General features: G+C 52.1%; 1 protein-coding gene across 4 annotated transcripts in view; it reads right to left on the bottom strand.

The window, feature by feature from the left end:
- Window positions 1–141: 141 nt before the first annotated feature.
- Rgs12 (regulator of G protein signaling 12) overlaps window positions 142–24,298 on the bottom strand; it is an 88,652-nt gene continuing 64,495 nt past the window's right edge. For 2 of the 4 annotated variants that reach the window (XM_021162904.3, XM_029477649.2), the window contains 14 exons: window positions 20,134–20,303; window positions 19,230–19,322; window positions 18,367–18,510; window positions 16,841–17,020; window positions 16,431–16,584; window positions 15,273–15,349; window positions 13,580–13,774; window positions 13,222–13,295; window positions 12,638–12,764; window positions 10,971–11,067; window positions 9,467–9,546; window positions 8,936–9,089; window positions 7,123–7,686; window positions 142–617 (listed from right to left, as the gene is read on the bottom strand). In XM_021162904.3, the coding sequence (XP_021018563.1) occupies window positions 391–617; window positions 7,123–7,686; window positions 8,936–9,089; window positions 9,467–9,546; window positions 10,971–11,067; window positions 12,638–12,764; window positions 13,222–13,295; window positions 13,580–13,774; window positions 15,273–15,349; window positions 16,431–16,584; window positions 16,841–17,020; window positions 18,367–18,510; window positions 19,230–19,322; window positions 20,134–20,303 (2,336 nt within the window). In that variant the 3' untranslated portion in view covers window positions 142–390. Of the gene's footprint in view, window positions 618–6,103; window positions 7,687–8,935; window positions 9,090–9,466; window positions 9,547–10,970; window positions 11,068–12,637; window positions 12,765–13,221; window positions 13,296–13,579; window positions 13,775–15,272; window positions 15,350–16,430; window positions 16,585–16,840; window positions 17,021–18,366; window positions 18,511–19,229; window positions 19,323–20,133; window positions 20,304–24,298 lie in introns of those variants that run through there. The other 2 variants (XM_021162907.3, XM_029477648.2) reach the window with 2 other exon arrangements.

Raw genomic sequence — 24,298 nt, 5'->3', positions numbered from 1 at the left:
CAGCCACCCTTCCAGGAACCATTGTCCAGGAACCATTTCCTCCCTGGAAGTCTTTCTTCCTAGGGCCACCTGCAGGGGTAAGGGCTCCAAGAGGGATGGCATGTGACATCAGCACTCAGCACAATGCAGTACATGGCAGGCTGGAAGAAGCATTTTATTGGGCAAAGTCTGAATACCAAGGTGGGCTGCTATGGAGGTGTTTAAACCCAGCCCCTGTGATGAAGTTGTCCCCTCACTTCCTAGTTTGGCTCCCGGCTTCCCATTGGGGCCGAGGTGGCTCTTGGCTCTTCCCAGGCCCCTGCCGTCTCAGAGTCATGAGCTCCCTCAAACATCCATATGAGCATGGGAGACAGTACATGGAGCAGTAGGAATTGCAGGCCCAGCATAGCTTCAAACAAAGGTGGCATGGTGTGTGCTGGCCTTGGGCTTTGTGGGCTCACCTGGGATGGTGCTCAGGCCAGGACCATTTGGTAAGGAGGGTCCATTGGCTTTTACCCTCCTGGGACCCAGCTGCACCCCAAGAATGCTGCCTCCCCACCCAGGAGACACACCCGAAACGAGGTCCACGTCGATGATCCTGTTGACTGGGAGGCCTCCGCTGACTCGGGCCCCGCCCCCTGTCATGGGGAGAAGAGAAGCTGTCACCTGCTTGCCTCAGCCCTCGGTTGCCGAAACCCACCCCAGCATTCCTGCACAGACACCAAATCCACTCCAGACAAGGTGATCTCCAGCCATAGGCCATGGACCTGGATAGGAGGGCTGGGGAGGTCAGAGGGCCAACCGTCCACCCATTCAGGCCAGCCATCATGCCTAGCAGGGGCCTCCACAGACAATTCTCCTCTAACTGGTTCCCTCATGGTGAGTGGCTCTGACAGCTGGCAGTGCCACAGTCTAGCTGGGAGGTTCATGAATCTCAGGCTTTAGTGACGTGATGAATAAGGGACCCAGGGCTCTGAGGACAGGAGAGCCCTAGGCAGCCCTCAGACGCACTGTAGGGAAGTCACTGGATTTCCCTGCACCTGTACACGGGTACCCTAACTTCATCTGTCAGACTGCTCAGGGGTCTCACACAATAGGGGGGCTTCTCACCAGATGTTGGGCCTTGCAGCCTCCTCTGCCCACCTACCACATGGACACTCTGTGTCCATGTTGTTCCCTCTGGGTCGGGCATCCTCCCCAAGCCCTTTGTGGCTAGCCCTCCTCATCTTCCTGGATGATAGCTAGACTTCTCTCTAGCAGGCTTGCAGGGAGGATACTGGACTCCAGGCTAGGGCTGATAGCAGGGAGGGATGGGTCCATCCAGTGTGGCGGTGGAGGCAGTGTGGCCAGGAGGGCTCAGGATACCCCAAAGGGGTAGATGCACCCTATAAGACACGGCTTACCACTAACGGTGAACATTTTGCTCCCTTTGCAGTGCCAAGTCCTCTAACAGATACAAGGATTGGGGGTCTGTTATGGCCCAATTTTTTTTGTGGACCCCAAGACTCCTTATATCCCACCTTACCCTTGGTGCAAGCTTCCAGGAGTAGCTTCCACATCATGTAGCAAGTTCAGGCTTGAACACAGAGGTATAATGTCTCTGCTGAGAGTCCCCAGCTCATCATGTGACAAGTCCCGGGCCACAAGAAGAGGCTCATCCACCTCAGATGCTATCAGTATCAGGGTACTCAGTGTGGTTAAGACTGGAACTCTCTCCCAGTCTGCTAGTGCCTGCTGGGATCCACAACCTATGCTGCTCGTCATCAAACCTCAATGACTCCAAATGCATGGCATCAAGACGGTTATGTGTTAAAGAGGCAGGGATCCGACTCCAACACTGGACACTACTGGGGCATTTATGTAGAATGCCAGCAGGTCCTCAAAGAAGCAGCGACTCCCCACAGGTACAGGAGACCCGCAGTCCCCTCCAGCCCGGGATGCGCACTCAGGAAGAGGCTCCAACCTCAAGCAACCCTGTGTGCCCAGAAGGGAACAGATTTTGGGGGGATCAAGGAAATGCACCTAACAAGGAGTGGCCCCCTTATACTTCCTGCCTGCTCAGCCTAGACTTGCTCTGAGAATGTGGCAAGTCTCAGCCAGTGACTCAGACAGCAACCATTCAGGACCAGCCTGCCCTCCAAGGCTCCACAGAACTCTCTAGGCTGGGAGCAATGAGTGACCCCACTGGTTTTCAGGAGCCACTGGGCAGGGCCAGTCTGGGTCAGCACAGCCCACACCACACCTCTGGGCACAAGTTCCCTCAGGCTCTCATTACTCTCAGGCACCCAGGCAAGGCCATGCCAGCATCTCATTTCCTGCCCTCTGGGCCACTTCTTCACAATGGCCCTTGGCTAACCTGTCCTATTGGGACACTCAGTTCCCCTGCAGGGTCTTTGCCAGAGGCTAGGAACTACCTAAGCTCCTCTCTGGGAGCCTGAAGCTTTCCAGTCGGCACTGGTGGCATTTGTCATTCCCAAGCCTCTCATTTACTTGTGGACATTCTCTGCCCAGCTGCTGCTGCCTGCTCTGGCCATGCCTACCTCCACGCCCATCCTTAAGGGTCCATGGCACACAGCAGAGTAAGGGTGAGCCCCTAAGGTAAGCCCACTCTCAGGGGCCAGCCCTAGTCGCCTGTCCCTCTTCCCCTTCTATCTCCACAGGGCAGGGATACTGCCCTGAGCTATGTCCCTATACTCTTAGGACTGTGTGCACCATCTTAGGACCTCCTGCCAAGGCCCCCAGGTGCTCCTAAAAAGAAGACACAAGACCCAGGCACAGGTGAACCATGAACACAGGAAAACCTGCAAAGAAAGAGCAGAGAGGACTGGGGCTAGGGCCCCGTCCTGGCCATTCCTCAGGTTTCTGCCCACAGGGGCCTACCAATCCCTGGCTCCTCACAGGAGAGAATTAGCCTTGTTTCTGGCTCATGATCCCCGGTCTAGCTCAGGGTCTAGCTGGGCTAGATTACAGTGCCTTTCTCTACAAACACATCCTGGGCTTTGGGGTCATGCTCGTCTATGGCTGGGTTGGTACAAGGTACAGTATTGGACAGGAAGTGGGGGAGTCCAGAGGATGGCGTCTAGCAAGGCTAGCATGTTGGGGTAGCGACATCCAAGAAATCAGCAAGGTGAGGGAAGGCCAGTGCTGGATGGGGATGGGGTGGAGATCAGGAGAAGGGGGCAGAAGTGAGCTCAGCTGGAAGGTGAGGCCATTGTAACTCAGGCCTGGAGTAGCACAGCAGGTACAGGATCTTGGGGCAGCAACAGGAACCTGAGATCTACTTGATACTAACCACTGGACAAGGCCAGGAACCAGATGTGCTATGGAGTGGCCCCTGGCAGATGTCTTCCTTGGTAATTTAGCAAACTTGAGAGTGTCAGGCCCAGGGGTGATGTGTTCTGGGCGTGTTTATGCCTCCTGAGGGCTGGGCTTCCAGGAAACACATTCCTTAAAGACATGAGAGATGGTCTGGGAACCTTGGGGATAGAACTGGATGGAACTTGCCAAAGAGGAAATGCCTCCTACGAGCAGTCTGGATAGAACCTGAGTCCAGCAAGGCTGTGCACCCTCACTCCAAGCTCAGGAAGTGTTACATCATGCAGGACTGGAAAAGCAAGCTCCAGGCTGGGGTGGGCAGATAAGCCTTATAGACAGGCTCTGACCACAGGGTAGCAGTCACGACATCTTTTCCTCCAGGGTGATGAACTGTCACAAGACTCTGTCCCAAGCCTCAGCTACCTCTGGATGGGTAGGCAAGAAGGTGAAGAGCTGCAGTGGGGAACTGAGCTGGTAGCCCCTAGACAGCCACCATGGCAGGACAAGACCCTGGATGGCTGTGTGGAGGCCCTTCCATAGGGATCATGGCTCAGCCCTTTGGTAGCCCTGAAGCTGGTATTTCTTGGGAGCCCCCTTCAGAAACCAGGCCTTCCAGAGCTGGGACAGTTTACTGATCTGTCCTTAGCCAAGACCCTGAGCCTGGCTTCCAGTGGCTGTGCTGTCAAGTGACCAGAGGGTGAGGATGAGGCAAGGCAGAGGTAGGAACCATAGGAGAGCAGGTGGGACAGTGGCACCAACTCTAGCCATGGTGAAGAAAAAGGCAGCTGAAGCCCCCAGTCCCTGGGGGGAAGCAGACCGGCCTTCCTAGGTACCGCACTACTGCTGGCTATGTGCACTCCAGTTGCTGAGTGCTGGGCTGGGGGTGGGGCTCTTGCCATGGTCAGAGCAGGAGACTGCTCTGTGGTTTGCACCTCAGACCCCACCACCACAAGCTCACTTCTGCAAAGCTTCTTTCCTTCCTTAAAACAAAGTGTCTTCAGGACAGAACTCCACAGCATCTCAGGATGGGAAGCGAGAGATGTACAGCACGGGACCCAGGCTGCTGGCCCACACTGCTAACCTAGCCAGAGGCCCTCTTCAAGCCCCCAGCAAGTCGGCATGCCGGCAAATAGACAGTACTACAACAGTGGACAGGAATGACTGTCAAAACAACTAACTCACAGCTATGAGCAACAATTTCCAGGTTTGTTTGCAGGAACTTCCTGCTTGGCCCCCAGGTCCCTACACCCCTTGTAATGTCCTTGTAAAAGAAAAAAAGAGCATCCTGCCAAGAGGGCCGAGTAGGAAGTTCTCCCAGGCTGGAGACATCATCTGCTTTTCCCTATCATGAAGGAACTTGGCTATTTTGGAATTTCCTCTATCAAGACACAAATATACATGAGATACTTGCATAGAGGCAAGTATCACATACAAACATACACACCCATCCAAGTGTCTACAAGTCAGTAAACTACATTTTGATGCCTTTCCCATTGGATCATGGTGCTGAGGTGGCCAACATAGCCCTAAAAACTCTCTCATGGAATTAGTGGAGTAGCTGGAAGGATGTGGGGTCTTCGAATGCTGGCAGCTCTAAGTGGCAGTCAGTTGGCCCCCCACTCCTGCTTAGTGTCCAGAAAGGACCCTAACATGGGTACATGAGGGTGCTCCTATAGGCAGCCTGACTCAACAAGGCACTTTCCCACACAGAGAAGCCCTGCGATTGCTGGTACAGAGATACAGCCTGGGGTATTTGGAAAGCAAGCTGAATAGTGAAGCCATGATGGGACCACGGCCCCTAGGAAACGGGACAAGTCGTTTGCACCTAGAGTCCTCCGGTGAGGCTAGGGATGGGCTGGTGAGAGCCACGGCCAATGTGCTACAGCCAACATCCCCCCCCCCCCCGCTCCCAGTCCCAGTCCCTCTCCTACTGTCACCTCTTCTAGGACAAAGCCCACAGACAATATCCCTGTCTCCTTGGGCACCAGAGTCACTTTCTTGATGTCTAGTACAGCCCCTGCTCCACCATTAACACATCCAGGACATACCAGCAAAGGCCACACGGCCAGGCACCATACTGGGTGCCACTATCCATGTGCCCAGTAAAACTACATAGCCTGGGTCTCCACAGCAGTGACTAACACTCCAGATATGGCACAAATATCTGAGCTGCCAGCCAGTGAGAGAGAAGGAGGCTCCACACCCTCCCTGAGAGGGGAACGGGGCTCGAAGAACCAACCCCAGGACCTCTGTTCTACTCGCCTCTTCTGTGGGAGAAGTGCCTAGGCAAGGGTAGGCAGCTGTGGGGAGAAAGATCTGCCAGAAGGCAGAGTTGGCAGGGACAAGTCTAGTCCTACTTTTAAACCTGTTCCCTTGGAGTTCTTGCCACAAAGCTGTGCATGGTAGGCATGTGAGGGGACTCTGTAAAGTGAATGGTCTCCTGAAAGCCGGAATACCTGGGGCTGGACAGAGGGCCCAGGGTGTAAGCTGCTACTCTTTCAGAGGACTGGGGTTTGGTTCCAGTTCCCAGATGGCAGCTCCCAGCCATTTCTAACTCCAGTTCCAGAGGATATGACCCTCCAGAGCCCTCCTCTGGGCTCTGAGAGCACCTGACATGTATGTAGAACACATACAACTATATAGGCAAGACACACACACAAATTTTAAATAATCATTTTTAAAAAGGTTGTTTAAGGTAAATCTACATAATTTCTTCAAAATGGTTAAGATGTAGAAAGAAACATGCCTGTACTTCAATCCTAAAGAGAAAACCCGCCCTCAAGTGAAGAAGAAAGGAGTTTCCAGCCAGTCCAGTGGTGAGCTCTAGAGTTTATTTCTCTTGGAAGAACAGAGTCAGAACACAGGTAGAACTGTAAACAGGCAGCTACAAAGGAGCAGAAAGGAGGGTGTGGCCTGACAGAGGTGCCCAGGCATGCACACAGTGCCACTTCATGGCACCTTGTGCTTCCCCATCGGGTGTATGCCCACTGGGTGGGTCTGTGGAGTCCAGCCCATGGTGTGTGAGAGCACATGAAACATGCATGAGGCCTGAAAAGACCAGGCCCAGGAAGCAGGACCCAGATGGGCGGCCACATTGCCTGCTGCAGATCACAGCCAAGGCGTCAGACAGGAACAATAGGCAACATGCACTGGAAGGCATCACTGTCACTGTGAGGACACTGAACACAGCGGGAGCCCTGTCACCTGTGTGGGATCAGGAGTGTTTTGGGTGGGACTAGAGTAGCATCTCTAACACTCGGTCACACTGTCCCCATCCACACACACGGGACTTCATGCTTCCACTAAGAGAAATGCCTGGACGCGCGTGAGGCCAGCCAGTGAGCACTGCCGAGTGTGGAGGGCAGTCAGCGAGTCCTGGCTGGACAGAGAGGCTGACGCTGAGAACCTGATCCTTGTCAGCACGGGACCCTTGCTGACTGGCTCAAAACAAATACTACTTTTTTCCATCTTGAGGCTAAAATGCTAAAGTGGCAGCAAGCAGGTTTTAAAGGTAAGATCCACAGTCAGAGACCTGAGCCTTCACAAGGGGTCACTGGGCGTGGGTCACCATTCCCATGGCACATTCACAGGACCAGCTCAACGTGGAATATCTGTCTGAGCCTCAGTGACCCTCCCTGGGACTGAGCCTTGGCTGCCACCTGCTTTCCTTTCAGAAAAGGCAAAGGAGGCCCCATAAATATAAGAGAAGGAGGCCATTCCTCAGGCCATTTCAATCCACAGAATCTGTAATGCAGGGGCGGCCTGCCTCAGTGTTCCCTTTATTAATCATGGACAGGTCAAGGGTGTAGAGTCAGAACCTGGAGGTACCTGGTCTTGGAGGTCCTGGTGTGTCTTGGGGTGTGGGGGGTGGTGGTAGCAGCGTGCTGTTGGGGCTGCTGATGTCCCCCTCCCCCATCAGGGTCAGGTCAGCCACCTGCTCATCCTCCACAGTCTGGATGCCCCCAGCCTCCATTTCTGGTGACAGCCTCCTCCAGGCCTGTGTAGTGCCCTCTTGCACCGTGGAGACGCAGGAGGGCTTTGTAGGCTTCTCTCCAGGTTGGGTGGTCCCAGGAGGCCCAGGGGTGCTGTGGGCAGAGCTGGGGCTGTGGGTGGAGCCTGGACTGTAGGCTGAGCAGGGGCTCTGGGCTGAGGCAGGGCTGGTAGCTGGGCTGTCGCTGTAGCTCTCCTCTGTCTGAGCTGCTCCCTCCTGGCCATGGCCTGTAACAGCTCTCTTGCTATAGCCCTTGACTGGGGGTGGACTGGACAGGGCAAGTTCTGAGGAACCAGCAGGTAAGCGAAGAAACTCAGGCAGTACCAGGTCTTCCTTCCTTAGCAGCCCACGCTGGTCATCGGCTCTGTTGCTCTGAGCTTTGGAAATGAGCTCAAAAAACTCTATTGGAAGAAAACCCACAATGATCATATTTGAGAGACTCACAGATGCGTGCATGCCTCCACTGACTACTCTCTCTTGCTAGGGGCTTCTGATGCCTTGAGCTGCTACCAGCAGCCAACAAGGGTATGAGATCAACTATAGTATTTTACCCACAGAGCTGAGGCCAATGTCTGGCTGCCAATCCCTCTGAAAATCACAGTCAGGCCGGGGCCTGACAACACCCCTCTACTTAGTAGGTGACAAGCTTGCTAGCACTCAGTAGGATGCTTCTAGAACTCTGGTTTATATTTTGTTCATACATGTAGCTCTATGTCCCTGAGCTCAGATGACTCTGAGGTATAAGTGATGGTTGGATAGGGATGACAGAGCTAGGGCCCAGCTGCACTCTAGACCCTCCAGCGGATGGCTCACTGTGGAAGGTGGAGACAAAGTCTTAGCTGGGTGGCACACAGGGGCCTGAGATCTACATAGCTCCCAGGCTCATTGCCTCTGCACAGAAAGTGGTGCTTTGGGGCTAAGGGGAAGGAGGCATGAAGTGGGCTCCCTGACCTACCAGAAGCACCCCAGCCCATGAGCCAGAATGGGCACTGCGGGCTTGGCACCTGCCTGGCTTCCTCATGCCTGCTCTAGAGCCTTCTCTTGCCACCAGGCTCTGTTTAGTGTGGCTCAGTTTTATCATTCACACTTCAGGGATCTGAAGTTTCTCAACTATCCCAATGGCTGTCTGTGATCCATAAGGAGTCCAACATCTTCAACCTTAGTGGCTCTTAGAAATGCATACACTTTACACAATTTACAGCTTCCATCTGCTTAGTGATCACAAAGCCCAAGGGAGACATATCCCACCCTTACAGCCGCCAAGTCCCAAGGGCTGCTTATAGAAATCCTGGGTCAGGACAGATCAGGCCTTCCTCCAGCCTCTGTGCTCCACATAGGTCAGCAAATCCACAGCCTTCTCGGACCTAGGACTCTGCCCTCCTCCCTCACACCTGGCTCCTGCCCCCACCCAAGCTGGGCCCTAGCTCATGTCAGGGTCTGGGGTATGGGAGAAGGGAGCTGGCTGAAAGCACAGCTAAGGCTGCTGGTATCCGGTGGGCCCTGTGGCTTTCAGCTCATAATGGGGGTTTTGGTGAGGTTATGCCAACAACATTGGTACAACAAGGACCAGGCTATGACAGGGCAGAGCAGGTTTAAGGACTGTACTGTGCATTTACTGGAAAACACGGAAGTTTTAAAAAGTACACATACCCTCTGCTTCGTCCAAATTAATTTTCTGATATTTTTTTTTCCCAATCTTTGCAATAGATTCTTCTCTCTTTGAAAGGCGGGGATCCCTAGCACTTTTTCCATTTTCTCCTCTTATTTTAATAGAGTTAGACTTGCCTAGTGTTCTCTCCTCTCCCTGCATCAGAAGGAAAGTCAAGTTCTACTGCATGTCAGCACACGGTAACATATCACTCATCAGTATGGTGAAGGCCCTGGGGGCCCAGACAGCAACAGTGAGTCTAGACGCACTTGGAAAATTAATCCCAATAATGTTTAACATAACAACATTTATGGCTCACCCACCCACCCAGGACAAAAGAAAGCTAAAGGCTGGCAACAAGATGGAGACTGAAGCCCAGAAAGACACGAGGAGAAATACCCACGGGGGAGGCGAACCATCCTGAGCACAGCCTCAGTCAGCCAGATGGGTGACAACAGGCACAAGGATCCCCGAGTGGTGCACACTATGGGAGTGGGGCAGCGATGGCATGGGGCAGGCATCAGGGGAATTACCATAGCCGAGTGGTTTCTGGGGCTGGAGTTCACAGCTGAGTTTTGTTTGACAGGAGCACCTTTCTGTTTGTCTGTGGACACTAAACACATGAGACAAGCTTATGACCAGAAGCTCACGGTGCCCTCTGGACAATAAACACAATTTGGCATGTTCTGTGAGAGCAAAGGCCCTCTCTTTCCATCCCTTATCTACCATACACACTCAGGCCAGAGCCTAAGTGTCCCGCTGCCCACCTGACGCAGCTGGGAGAGGGCAGCAGGGGGGTAAAGTGAGGTCTGTACATTTTCTGGGACATTGGGAAGCCAGATACCATATGCTATACATAATCCTTTAGAATCTGACATTAAGTCCTGCCTTTGTCTCTGTCAGAGTGTAACTGGCTCCCATGGCACTGAGCCTGAAGACCACTGTCAGACCTACTAGAATCCTAGTCCTCAGCACCCTGTAAGTCTGCAGCTTCCCTGAGAGCTCACTTGCCAGCCATGGAGGAAGCTGCTGAGAACCCACCAGGCAGAGCTGGGTGCCTGCCCTGTGGAAGCTGTGCAGAGAATAGTGCTCAGCCTGCCCAGCACCAGGGCCAAGGTGCAACATTTTCTAGAGTGGAGGATGGCCAAGGAAGGGAAAGGCTTTCCTGTAAGGAGGTGAAAACTGGAGTAGCTGTAGCCTAGGCCACAGACTCATATCTGTTAAGTTGCAGTAGGATGGAGACCTGTGTGTGCTCCACCCTTGGCCCCAGGGGTTCCATTCACATAAAGCCCTCAGGAGTAATTTGGGCACAAGCCCTGGGGAAATCTAAAGTTATCTGGAATAACTTTATATAAAGAATCTCCACCCAGATCACCCCTCTTGAGCAGCTTTTAGAAAGTTCTCTCCCGACCTGGTCAGGTACAGTGGGCTGTAAGACGGAAGTGCCTCTCTCACAGGTCTCCTGTGCTAGTGTCCTGAACAGTATGGGCCTCTGAGGCTTTGGAGGTGTGTGAAGCTTTGACCAGGGCTGACCCAGGCCAGGACTGTGGCTGTTGAGGTATTGGGTGGGACAGAGTTGTGTGGTCCACTCAGCGCCACATGTAAGGACTGGTAGAGGACAGAGTGGCCTGATGCTGAGCCCAGCACCAGGACCTGCTGGACAGGGCCATGCTCGCCAGTGTCTTCACTTCTTGTTTCATCTGGAGAGAAATCTCAGAACAGGGTACTGGATTAAAGGCAGGAGACCCAGAACAGGCCTTTGGTCCCTGCTCTGTACTGACAAAAAGCCTCTAAAGAAAAGAGCACCTTCTAGCACTTTCTGCCACATAGACATTCTGGAGTGGCAGACAGGCACCTCCTGAGAGGAGCCAGGGCTTTCCCCTGCCCCAGCCCTGGTGCCCCTGAGCAAATAAGGGGCAGACTGCCAAGTGAGGGGTCCCACAAAGCTGCCAGCCCCATGCCTGTGGTGTGCTTCTATGACAACTACTGGACAACTGAGAAGCAGGCTGGGTGCTGGCACTGGGAATGCAGCCTTACCTTTCCCTCGAGAAGGGTCCCTCTCCTCTAGGATGACCCGCTGTCCATCTAGACTTGAGATGGGGGCACCAAGATCCAGGGGCTCCTTCTCCCCGCTCTAGAGGGAGAGATGATGCACTCAATCATTTACCCAAATTGGAACTTTCTGGAATAGTTGCTTTTAATCCAGCCACTGACAGTAAGACTAACCCAGGCTTAATGGAGACTCAATCCAGCTGGCCCCGGGGTCAGGTCACCCAGCCTGGCTGACCTGTGGGAATATGGAACCCTTAGAAGCTGGTGGAGCAGGTCTTTCAAAGGTCACTCAAAGGGGAGGCAGAACGTCCAAGGGCAAACTGGGAAGTCCTGAGCCCCAGAGAAAAGGTCAGTACGCATGTGTCAACACGCAATAACTTCTTCATCCGGCTTCTGCTTGAACACTGCTCATAGTCTCCATGATGGCCAACCTAAAACCACCACGCAGTTCCCTAAACTGCTCTGCCAGGAATCCTAAAGCAGGAAGCCATCTTAGCTCTAGGATGAGTGGCTGGTGCTCTAGATGCTCAGATGCTCTGCCCTCCCTTGTGACTACCCCAGCTCTAAAGAGGAGGAGAGGAGAGCACCCACCCTGGATGCCAGGCTGGGGTGGTCTCTGTAGGCAGGTCTCTGAGCTCCAAACTGGAGCCCACAGTGGGAAGTGGTATCGAGTTACACCTGATGCTAGTGCCACCTGAAGCTGGAGCCTGTGCATAATTAAGTAAGTGCCTCTAGTTTACTTCAAAGCTCTTAAACAATTCTGAGGACAATTTCTTAAAAATTTAAGAATACTAGAAACCACAGCTCAGTATAGCGATGTATGCCTGCAATCCCAGTACTTGGGAGATATAGGCAAAGGATAAGGAGTTCAAGGGTAGCCTGGGCTACATGAAACCCTGTCTCAAAAATACCAAAACAAGGTAGGTGGTAGTGGCACATGCCTTTATTCCCAGTACTGTAGAGGCAGAGGCAGATGAGTCTCTAAGGCCAGGTTGATCTACAGAGCACAGATGAGTCTCTGAGTTCAAGGCCAGCCTGATCTACAGAGAAAGTTCTAGGGCAGCCTACAGTTTCTGTTTCTACCCAGAGAAACCTTGTATCAAAAACCAAACAAATAAAATACCAAAACAGCTTGAGGAAGCTCTGGAAGATGCTATTCCCCAAGTCACTATACTATGAGTCCACACTGCCTCAAGGCCAAAGACCAGAGCCCCATCCTAACTACTGGCCCATGGAGACAGGAAGGGACAGGGAAGGCCTGTTGCCCTCTTCCTCAACCTCACCCCCAAGCCCAGCGTGCAAGTGCATGCGAAACTGCTGGTGTGTCAGTGTAGGTGACAGCGGCAGTTACCTGTGCCCTGGCAAACTGCACACCGTGTGCTGGCTGTGCAGTTTGCTTTTCACGCCTGAAACCATGGAGATGCTTCAGGGTGTTTACTGCTTCGGTTTGGGTCACCTGAAGTAAATACCAACCTTTCCCATAATGAGTAATGTCCAAATAAATGAGACAGAGAAAACAGGAGATAGAGGCAGGTGCTGTCCCTAACCTAGGGAGGACAGTGACATGAACAGAGATGTAGTACGGGGAGGTATGAAAGGGTAAGGTGGGGTATAACCCTGGTGGTGGTGCTCAGACTCCAAATGACACTTACCAGTCTCACCAGCAGGCTACCCAGGTCCAGGCCATACTTGGCCACCACGGGCCGCAACACTTCCGTGACTGGCTTGGTGGGCTTGGCCTTGAGTCCCACTGACCGGTTAATCGGAACGAGATCCAGCCTGGAGGTAGGGCAGGGAAATATTCACAAAAGAGCCAGTTCTGGCTTCACCACGTCTCTAGAGTCTCCTTAACAGAAGAGGACCCCAGGGATGCAGGCCCCCCTTGGCAGGAGCAGTCCCCTGCATGTGGGAGGAAGCCTCGGACACCCTTCTGAGATTTACACCAGGGCCAAGGGCTGTCTGTTGTCCTCAGCTTTCATGACGGAGAACTGAGCAGTCAGGCCTCTGCCTAGTATCCTCTGGGTAGAGACTCTTGCCTCTTTCTCCACTATGATGGAGGGCTAAGCAGCCCATATGTGGTGCCTGCCTCATTGCCAAGACTCTGGTGGGACAATGGCATTCTTTTATGGCCTGACATGGGACAAGTACATGCTCACATTAGCAGGGAATACAAGTCCTGAGGCTCACACTGTGGAGGCTTTGGAAATCTCCAGAAACCTATGTGCTGTTTTCTTACCGAAACAAAGTCCGCTTTTCCAAGCGTAGGTCCCTGGTGGCCAGGATGCTGCTGTCCTGATGCAGCACCAGAGGCTGAGGAACAAAGACACCAGAGTTAATGTGGGAGCATGTGGGCTTGACATGTAACAGCACACAGCTGCGAGAACAAAAGAGCAGGGCAAAATTAGCCTGACACCCTCTAGACACTGGGGTGTGCTGCCGTGCACCCACCGACCCCCTGGGAGCCTCCACCTGCAGCTGCTCTGCCTCACGGGTGGTAGTGGTGGTGTCAGGAGTGGAGCGCTAACAAGGCAGGGGGAAGGGAGCAGACAGAGCTAGGATACTGGTGGCTCACTCACTCCTGCCTGGTATAGTACCTTGTCTCCGCCCACCAGGAAGAGGTCCACAGCAGCCCCGTTGATGCCATGCCGTTCACACAATCCAGACAGAATCTCTTTGATGGAGAACCCGGACTTGACAGCAACCACACAGGATGTCCCGTCTGGGAGGTGGACACAGCAATGTTTGGCAGCCTTATCTTTCTCGAGTGCTGAAGTCCTGCAGGCCTCTGACTGTAGGGTAGGGAGACAAGTGTTGGTGTCTGGAGGTAAGGGAGTCTCCTGAGGAAGATTCAGACAGCCTAGTCTCATGTGCCCAATAATCTGCCTGTTCCCCATGCAGTTCCACATACACAGAAATTCAGAATCCACCACAGGGCATCCCCTGACCCCAGAGCTGATGGTGTGATAGGGTTTGGAGGCCAGGGCCAGGGAGAGTAGGGATCTCACTCAACTATGGTAACTATATGGCTCACAACTAGAGCATGGCTGCTGTCCTGCCAGATGAGCTTGCCTGGCATACTACTGTGCTGGGGCCCACCTCGACTCTGGAACCTGAGGCTGTGATGATGAGTTGCCTATAGACCTGCAGGCTGTCCTGACCCTCTGGTTACAGCATTAGATGCCTGTCCTGAGGACACAGACAGACCTGTGAGGCCTTTACAGCCATTTCAGAACTGTTGCTGCTTCCCCCATTGTTTGAAAAATTTTTTGTCTTTGCTTGTTATTTCAGAAAATAGGTGGGAGAAGGGGACTAGATGCAGATGGCCCACGGACTCACTGTGGCTCCTCCCATGAAGTGGCTGTAGAAGTGGCAGAGCCAGTTCTCACCCTAGCCTCCTGGTCACCATGGGGAGGAACCTGGGCTGGCCACTGGATGGCGACAAAAACATGATCCTGCTGGCCCCTGAGCCATATACCTATAGTTCTCTGTGAGCCATGAGGCCAGAGGACTGGAGGCCCAGGTGAGACATCCTCCCCAAGCCCCCAAGGCACATGACCACCACCCTACTGACACACAAGTACAGGCACTTCATGTTTTCCAAAACTAAGCTGGGGTACTGGGCAGCAGTAGGTAACTGACCCATCGTGGCCTTGATAGGGTATTTGGAGAAAGAAGAAATAACCATCTATGTTAATGCTAATTGTTGATGGATAGTTTCAGATGTCACAGTACTGACAACCAACAATGTTTCCTAAAATTCTTATCAGGCAATGGTAGACAGAGTAGCAAGTCTTGAGTTTTACCCAGTTTCCCTCACAGCAGATTAGCAAAGAGCAGGGTAAGCAGGGTGCCTTGAAGAGACCTGCAGGACTCTGCCAGGCTCTTAAGTAGTAGGCGGCCAGCTCCTAGGAACCCAGGGCAGACACAGACCCTGGAATGTTAGAGTCAACAGGAGGTCTGAGCATCAAGCTGAAGACAAAGCCCTACTTCAAAGCTACTGTGTACTCTTAGTGGGAGTTCAAAAAGTTGAACTAAATCAGAACAAAGGCATCTAAGAAATAATCTCAAGGCTAATTTTAACCTTTCGCAGTATACTTCCCCATCTACTCAACAGTTTTTCTTGCTGCCCTAGGGATCCTGGGCTGGGACCCAGGGCCAGCGTCCAACCCTGGCACACTGTTTATGAACTGAATGCTGGGTGTTTAATGAGCCAGCTTCACCTACCAGTTAGTAGGTCAGCCTACAACCCTTGCAATGAGGGAAGGTGGCCAAGGAGGTAAGACTCACCAGGTCTAGGCTCCCCGCAGAAGATACAGAGCCTTGGGACTCCCGACGGCAGAGGCCTCCATTGGCATGAGGGGCATCTTGAAAGAAGGGAATGACCAAGGTGAATCAGAAGCCACCGCATCACATGCCCTCACTCAAAGAACCCCTATCTCACCCCTCAGATGGATAGACATAATACAGTAAGGACAGAGAGAAAGCAAAACATGAGAGGCCCTTCCAGGCACCACCTGCTCCACTGGGGTTTAGTCAAACACCTCCCTCACAGCAGAGGTCAAGGGTCAGGGTCACCAAGGAGGTCGCCACTGTGGGGGCCCTGTAGGACCTGAGACATTGCCAGGCACTAGAGCAGGGGGCAGTGCTGTGCAGCCCAGGCTCATGTCCCTGGGTGGACATGTCTTATTTGAGCCATGATTTCTATCTCAAAGTGCTCTTTTGGGTCTGAAGAAGCCTGTCCCTGTGACCAGTTGGCTACTCATTTTACTGGTGACCCATTTTCCATCTTCTTCCTCACAAATCCCATTCATAGCCAATAGTCCAAGTCACTAATTGTTCTAACTATGATCTAGGCCAGCCTATATACCACTGTTTTACCCCACGTCTGACACTCAGGCTCCTGGATCCAGTGATGTACTCTGAACAAGTACCTTCTCGAGCATCTGTAGACCCTGTACCAGGCAGACAGAGTATCTGAGCTCTGCTGCAGCCCTCTCCAGATGACTGCAAGTCTGCCAGGTATGGGAGGCCTCCATGGGACACACACCCCATCTCCAAGTCCCCACCCACCAACACAATGGCTGATGCACATGCACTGGCACAGGCAGAAGTTGTGCCTGGCTACGGGGACAGCACATTTGTGTTTGTTTCTCTTTGCTTGATTCTGTTTTCCAAGTTTCCTACTGAAGCACCTGCAACTTTCATAGCAAGAAGAGAAGGAGCCCCGTCAGCCAGACACGCTTCATCAAGGAGTCTCCAGAAGGTTCTGGAGCAGGCCTGCTTCCTAGGCTGGCTCATCCCCAACTCTGCTGGATTCCCATGATCTGTGACATTTCTTCATCCCTCCAGAAAACTCCGCTGTATCTCTGCCTGCCCACCATGGCCTCTCACGTCACCACGGCAGTTCAGCTCCCGCCCACAACAGCATGGTCTGCATCCACATACCATGGGCATGGTCACCATGGTCCTTCTTCTTCTGGGACCGCCCTGTGCTCCTGCTCCTTGACCAAGAGAAAAAGGCCCCTCTGCGTTTTTTCTCACTATCCTCGTCCCCAACATCTTCATTCAGGGATCGTCCTGATTTTGATTTTCCACTTAACTGTCACCAAATAGAAACATCAGTTAAGACACTTAAGGGGCTCAACACAGGGCTCTATGAGTAAGGATTCTGAGGAATCAGGTAGAATCTTCAGTGGGTCAAGGGCACAGTCCTCTCTTTCACCACCGAGGTAGCCAGGGGTAGGGGGTCAGGAAAGGGTTCAGGAGTATCTGTGTCCTACAGGCCCCACCTTCTGCTGGTGACAGGATGTGTGGTTACAGCCTTACTCTCACCCCCACAAGGGCTAGCCCAGCACCTTTTTTGGTGTGGACACATTGGAGTGGTCAGAGCTGATGCTGTGCTTGGAAGCTGGGCTGCTGGGGACCTGCTGAGAGTCCGGGAGGGTACGTCCCTCCACCTCTGCCAGGACGCATTCTTGGTACAGCTGGGATTTCAGAAAGCGAGTGTAGCTATCAAACTTCATCAGGTTGAAAATCTGTGGAACAGATGCCATGCAGTATAGTCACAGAAAGAACGGTAACTCCTTAGGTCCTAGGCGGTACAGGAGATCTGTACCCATGAATGAGTGACATTTTGGAAGGGTGTCATTCCTGCCAAACCCCCCTTGGGCCCCAGGGCACTCCGATGTTAATTAGCTCTCCAGGGACCCTTCTGATCCCTGTCAACAGCCTCTCCTTTGTCACTCTTAGTAGGAGCAGAGTCATAGGCATAGGCACAGCCAGAAGGGCAGGCAGACTCAGACTGTGGCTGCACCCTTAGCAGGCCTTCACTTCCTAGGAACTTGGAAGGCGGCTGTCTCAAGGGTAAGTGAGGCCTGAGGAAGCTCTGCTTTGTTTTAAGCTAATTCCTGCAACCTAGCGGCACAGCAGCTGGCAGGGCTGGGGAGTGTGTTCTGGACGGGTCAGATCACATGCTCTTCCAGAATTAAGACACAAACATGTAAATAGGGTCCCATGTGCATCCTGTGATCCGGCACTCAGAGGCTGAGGCATGAGTATGTGAGCTTCATGTCAGTGGTGGTGAAGTTACACAGTGAGATCCTGTCTCAAATGACAATTGCTGCTACTGCTCCTAAGCACATAAACATATAAATATACAGACAGGTCCACAGCATTCTGGATGTACACTAGTGTGGAAGCGACATGTGCTCATAGAAAGCTTTCTCTGGGCTGGGATAATGCAGTTATCATCCGCTCTCAAATGCTGGAAGTGACACTGAACTTGCTCAGAGTCAGCCCTGCAATCATCAAAGACCACTGACCTTCCATAATGTGCCGTTGTGGCCACGCTGTAGCTGTCATGTTCTGTAGGTCAAGTGTGTCCAATGCGCATAAAATTTTTTTATATTTATTTATTCATTTATTCAGTGAGAATGTGTGTGTGCGTGTGTGTGTGTGTGTGTGTGTGTGTGTGTGTGTGTGTTGTACACCCACCATGGTCCATGTCTAAAGAGTACAACTTATAAGAAGTTGATTCTCTCCTTTCACTATGTGGGTCCCAATGATCAATCTCAGGTTGTCAGGTTTGGCGGCAAGAGCCTTTATTTGCTGAGCATTCTCACTTTCCCCAGAGACTTTTGAAAAGTAATATTGTCCCTTACTTCGGTTGACAGTGGGTACATGGGGCTATCTGTGGTAAAGGCTTTTTTGTTCCTCAGCTCTACTGAATCCTTTTGAGACTGGAGCCCAGTGGTCAGATGGGCTTGTCACCATGCCCACATGACCAGCAGCCCCCTTCCCAGAAGGGCACGTGCTACTCTGAGGGACTCTGCACCCCCAAGCCTTGGCTGGAAGCCCCATGGAAGACTGTCTGCAAAGTCACCTGGAGCTGTTGTTCCTTGAACATGTCAGGGTGGGGTGCATTGAGAATGTCATCTGCCAGCTGGGCCTGGCTGTCAATGTTGACAGGAGTGGTGGCTTTGCTGCACAGGAATTTACTGAAAATCTCCCGGGCCCTGTAAGAGAGCTGACAGGTAGAAAGGTCTGAGCAGATCTGTAGACACACCCACTGGACACACACTTCCCACCTGTGTCACTCAATCATTCCTAAGGCTGACTCTGCTTCGGGGCTGGAGAGCTGAGTCACAGGCCCTGTCTATAGTCTGGCTTATGAAAGTAAATATAAAAGAAAGAGCCAGGAGGAAACTCCTGAATCGGCTCCTCTACAAATTTCTAAATGGCTGCTTTGTAAGGGCCTCAGAGGAGGATCTGCCAGCAAAGTGTGCATGACAGGAGAGGGCAGGAGTGCACAATGCTCGGAGCACAAGACACAGGCATGAGGCCACTCTGTGAGGACAGTTGTTACCTGGGGGAAAGGCCACAAGACATGGCCAGGGCAGTCCTGGGGCAGCTAGACAGGTGCTGTTAAGCCACAGGTAGAGGGTGCAGCTTGCCAGAGTGCTTTCCCAAGTCTCTTCAAACACTGTTCCTTCTTACCCATCCCAACATCAAGTGCCACCACTGCCAGGCTCTGCGGCAAGGCATTTATGCAGACTATGTTTAGGCAGAATTAAATGTCACACACTTAAGTTTTTATTCTGAAGCAGAAATGTCACCTTTTTTTAAAGTCATGTAAGAAGTGTCCCTCATCGACTGCTCAAGCAACACTTGATGTAACCTCGTGCTCAAGCAACACAGGATGTAACCTGATCCTCACACAAGCCCCTGCTCTGAAGAGCAATTTACCTCTTTTTTGTCATGTGCAGGAACATGACTGAAGCATTCACAGGCCTGCCAGAATAAAATGTTCTCTTCACTGAATTCCTTACGTAGAAAATCCTGAGGGAACATAGGAAGGAGAGCAGTTGTCACTCCACAACCCCTCTATGAAGCTGAGCCCCATATCCCTGGCCCTCTTTGTCTACACCATGGCAGGAGAGGAGCCTCTCAGGGGCCTTGAAAGCAGGCATGGGGGCTGCGCAGCACACGTGAGTGGGCAGGCCATCTGCCTCACAGCTCTTTTCTCAAGCGCTGGTCATCTTTTTTTTTTTTTTAAAGAAATATATTTTTAGTTTCTGGTTAGCATATAAAATATGACATCATATCACTGACACCGTTATCACGTGCTGCTCGTAATCACTCTTTCACAGCTCCATCCCCACACTTGGATCCTTAAGAGCTGTATTTGTCAGCATGCATTTCCAAGAATTTTGAAGAAGCTCCAGCTAGGATGATGTCATACAACTGTAATCCTAGTACTCAGAAGGATAAGGCAGGGGGATTATGAGTTCCAAACCAGACTGAGTAACATAGTGAAATCCAGTCTCAAAACAAACAAACAAAAAAAAAACCAAACACACAGAGCCAAGACACTCTGATGGTCCTTGTTGCACAGACATTGAGAGAATGAGAGGGAAGAGTGCTGGCAGGGAACTCCAGGGCAGGATACAGGCCAGGAAGAGAAAACAGAACTGCCAGCCCCTACAAGTGTACACGCTACCTACCCCATCCTTGAGCTTGGAGCAGGTGCTGGATGACCACACCTCTAACAAGGTGATGCCCAGTCTCTGAGGTGACCCTGTGATGGCCCTGTGAGCTCAAGCACCCGGGCTCAAAGTGCTGCCACCCCACAGCAGTCCCCCTTACTCACAGAGAAGTAGCGAACACCAACAGGATCCTGAAGGAGCCGCTCAAATGACACTGCCCAGCTTGCAACTCTCCTCTCTCGTAGGCGCCGGCAGCTCTGCACACTGGGGAGGCTGGCATTGCTGCTCAGGCTGTTATTGCTGATGCAGTCCTTCAGGTCAGCTCCTGTCAACTCTGCAGGATCATCACAGACATACCTGCACCTCGGAGGCCACAGGTACCTATATCCAGCTCTACTTCCCACAACCCATGTTGTTCACTGAGCAACATGTACTGCACCTGAAACCTAGCCAAGGCTTTCTAGACTTCAGAAAAGAACACATCTCAGCTTCCCAGGGCTGAACAAGAGAAGCTATTGCTCAAGGTGTGCATACAACACAGCAGAAAGAATGATGCTGAGCATACGGAAGGTGGGAAGGCATTTATAAGTGCACCACAAAGCAAAAACCCCTGAGTGAAGTCTGAGGAGGGGCTGCAGTTGGCCCCATCACCCTCCTGGTGCTGTCTGCTGCAATTTGGATCCATGGCTCATTGCCTGTGCACTTTTCTGTGTGCAGATCACTTTTCAGTGACGATATTAAGCCACACTATCCAAACTGAGTATTTAACCGTGTATCATCTGGTAGTTCATTCACTGATGACCCGATAGAGGAAAATATTACAACAAAGAAAAGGAGATGTGTCTAGGAAGACGCCATCTATCACCCTCGTCACTTGAAGCAGCCCAGGGCTGAGGGGAGGGCCACAAGCCAGTGTAAGTGGAACTCTATAGTGCTGTTACACATGGTGCTCTGGAGAGCAAGGCACAAGGAGCTTCAGAGAAAGGCCAGCCCAATGTGGGGTGGCACTTTGGGGCTATGCCGTCAGGGGGCTCAGGCAGAGAGCTGATGAAGGTGATTTTCCACGTGGGATCATTAAGGAAGTGCTGCTACATCACATAGTCACAGGACTCCATCTGCTCTGAGCATTCGGGACAGGCTACTCAGGATAGTCTGCTCTCTGGTCAGGTCACAGGATAGATTCCTGAGGACAAGTTAGCAGGCTCTAGTATAAGGCCAGTCACTGAAGTGCCCTTCTTAGCAGGGAGGGGAGGAGAGGAAGACAGGGGACTGGAAGCAGCACAGACACTTATACTTTCAGATCACACCTGGAATAGCATGCAGATGGCAAGTAAGCCACAACATAGAGGGCCTTGCAGGAGGCCCAGCATGGAGACTACAAGTCTAGAGGAAAGTAACCCTGAGGGCTAGGAGCCAGGCCAGAGGTGTGACTATAGCCTCCTAGTACATCTCCCTCAGATCAGCCTGATTTAGTATTGGGCAGGAGTGTCCAAAGCCAGACAGTATGTAGGTGTGAAGTAGCAAGGGAAAGCCATGTGCTAACACACTACAGATATTTGTGTCAGAAGAAATGATATTGTGAAATCACAAGTTTGACAATTTTAATTTTTCTTTGACCCCCACCTTCACCCACACACACTGTCTATGCATCAACCACTGTTCTGAGAACCAAAAGGGGGGCTTGGGCCAGGATATATCATAGGAGCTCTGGCCTGTTCTTCTGGAACACTGTTTAGCAGGGTGGCATGGTCAGAGCACTGACATTGTTGGGAACTGAGACTGTTCAGGGCCACCAGCTCACCAGTTAACTCAGCCACCTCAAATGCATGACATGAGCCTCACACACTCTGTGGGGCTGGGATCCCACACAGCCCATCTCTGAAACTGATCTGTGCCCAGTGACCAGAGCAGATACTGATTTCCTCAGAATACACATTTAAGTCCAAAACAGGTTGACAGGTTCCCCAAGAGCTACTACACATGTGGAGTGAGGCAGTCTCATCAGAGAACTAAACAGAAAGCACAGGAAAAGGCAGGATGCTCTCTACTTAATCCCATTGTGCCACCCCAATCCCCACTATATGCCATGCCCATGCCCACTGAACACCACACAGGCAGGAAGATGCTGTGGAATAAAACCATCGGAGGAGCAGAAGGGAAAGTGCAGGAGCAGATGGGGACAGATGCAGTGGAAGTGGGGACTGAGCCACATCTGACAAAAATTAGGCTGGACTCTTGCTTTCCAGAGCCATTAAAGCTGACCTCATAGGCCCAGGGATTTAGATGTGAAATGAAATTGGAGAAAAACTGGGCGATCTGAGTGAGGAGAGGCCTGGAGGGAAGCTCGCACAACACGGAGCACAGTGGTATTTGAACCCCATGGAAAATGCCCAGGCAAGAGGCTAAGGGTGACATATGACACACACAGACAGACTTGGTGTGGAACACTCCTCCCACACCAAGACACCAGGTGGACAGATGAGCCAGAAGAAGGCAGAAGGAAGCATGACCGGTGCCAGGCTTCTAAGCCTGGGCATGGCTTAGAACCCACGGAAAGCTCCAGACCACTCTGACTCGCCTTAGGTGGCTACAGTCACGGGCTTTACACCGGCTGGGTGACAGCCCAGGCACATATGAAGTCTTGTACATCAAAGAAGGTATTTAGGTGCATAGGATGTCAGAGATGGAGTGACCTATGCCACCTCAGAGGCAGAAGCAATGTTGGCACACTGCACATAGGGCACTGTGCCTCATGCAGGGTCCAGTCTACAGTCCAGGCTCCCTCTGAGCTCTGGTCCAAGGGCACATACATACTACCTTTAAAAAAAAAGACTGTATGAAGGCTAGTGGGGGCAGGCTCTGTTATGACCCTGGATATCACCCAGGAAGGCCAGCTGTAACTCACATTCTGCTCAGTGATGGCTTTTAGTGGCCAGGCTCCCCTGGAAAGTGAGGTGCTGATGCTGTGGACTGCATCTTCTGATAATGAGGTCACCCTCATCAAATGAACCACTAAGCCCAGCGGAGTGAACAGGGCAACTTTCCCCTCCCACTTCTCCCCGTGAGCAATGAAGTCTAAAGAATTGAAGAAGGAACAGAAGTTAACTCAGGGCACATGAAAGGCCCCCTGATAGAAGGTACACAGCACACAACTATGACTCAAATGAGCAGCAATGTGGCCTTCAGCTTAGACAAGGGGCTGGTAAGGTCCATTGTGCTCCTCCCAGTAGAGGCAGCCTGGAAGGCAGGAGGGCAGAGGAGTTAAGGCAGGACTAAGCCCCCCATAGACCATGTGATGAAGCTGTGCTTCTGAGTTACAAGGGGTTTGTAATTTCAGACAAGTTCAGAATGAGAAATACCCACTTCCTCTATGGCCACTGTACCCAAGTGCTGGAGGAAAGGTGACCCAGCCCCCCATGCAGGCCTGCAGACCTCTCACCCTGCTCATCTGCAGCCTGTACCTGCCTGCGCCCTCAGCAAGATCTTTCCCCCCGTCCCTTAAACATCTGGGTTCCTGTGCACACACTGTAATGACAAGATCAATGGCTAGGGGTCACTGGTCCTTAGTGCTACAGCAGGAAGTGTTGTGTTTGTAATGGGAGTGAACCTGTGCAGACTGAGTCAGTAAGCGAGAGATGACCAGAAGGCTCACAAGTCAACACTGACACTGAGTCGGAGCAAATGACTGCTCTGCTGAACTCCACTATGTCACTGAGTGTCCCACATTGTACTGTCGCCAGGATTTCTGGTTGGGGGATCTTAAGCATGGACATTGGGGACAATGGAAGGTGGTGTAGCACCTAAGCAGGAACAACTCAAGTGGCAATGACAACAGTGGAGAGGTGACACCACAGGAGAAGAGGGGGACCAGGGCCTATCTCCTGGCACTGGGCTAGAGACCCACTCAGGTGAGATGTGTGGTCAGCGAGAGGACTGTTGCCATGACTGCAACAACCACTTCACCTAGGACAAGAGGAAGTGTCAGATGCTCTGGAAATGCCTCCCTGGGGCTGTGGGACCACAGACTTGGCCTGGAGTCCAGCACAGCACAGGAATTTAGACAAAGACAATACAAATGCTGAGGTGACACCTTCACACCTACATTCCTACACACCCATACACACACACACACACACACACACACACACACACAGAAGCAATTACACACCCATACACACACACACACACACACAGAAGCAATTCCTGGATCCACAAGAATAACTCGCAGAAATCTTTTAAACAGAGCTGCTAGTGGAGGTTTTGATCCATCTGGAGTGTAAGAGGCTTGCAAAGCAGAGGGGTTAAGAGTCCCCTTAGAGGCTTGGCACA

Source organism: Mus caroli, unplaced genomic scaffold, assembly GCF_978045245.1.
Source record: "Mus caroli unplaced genomic scaffold, Mus_caroli_1 scaffold_4, whole genome shotgun sequence".
In the NCBI taxonomy this organism is placed as follows: Eukaryota; Metazoa; Chordata; class Mammalia; order Rodentia; family Muridae; genus Mus; species Mus caroli.
This window is presented reverse-complemented; position numbering and strand designations above follow the sequence as displayed.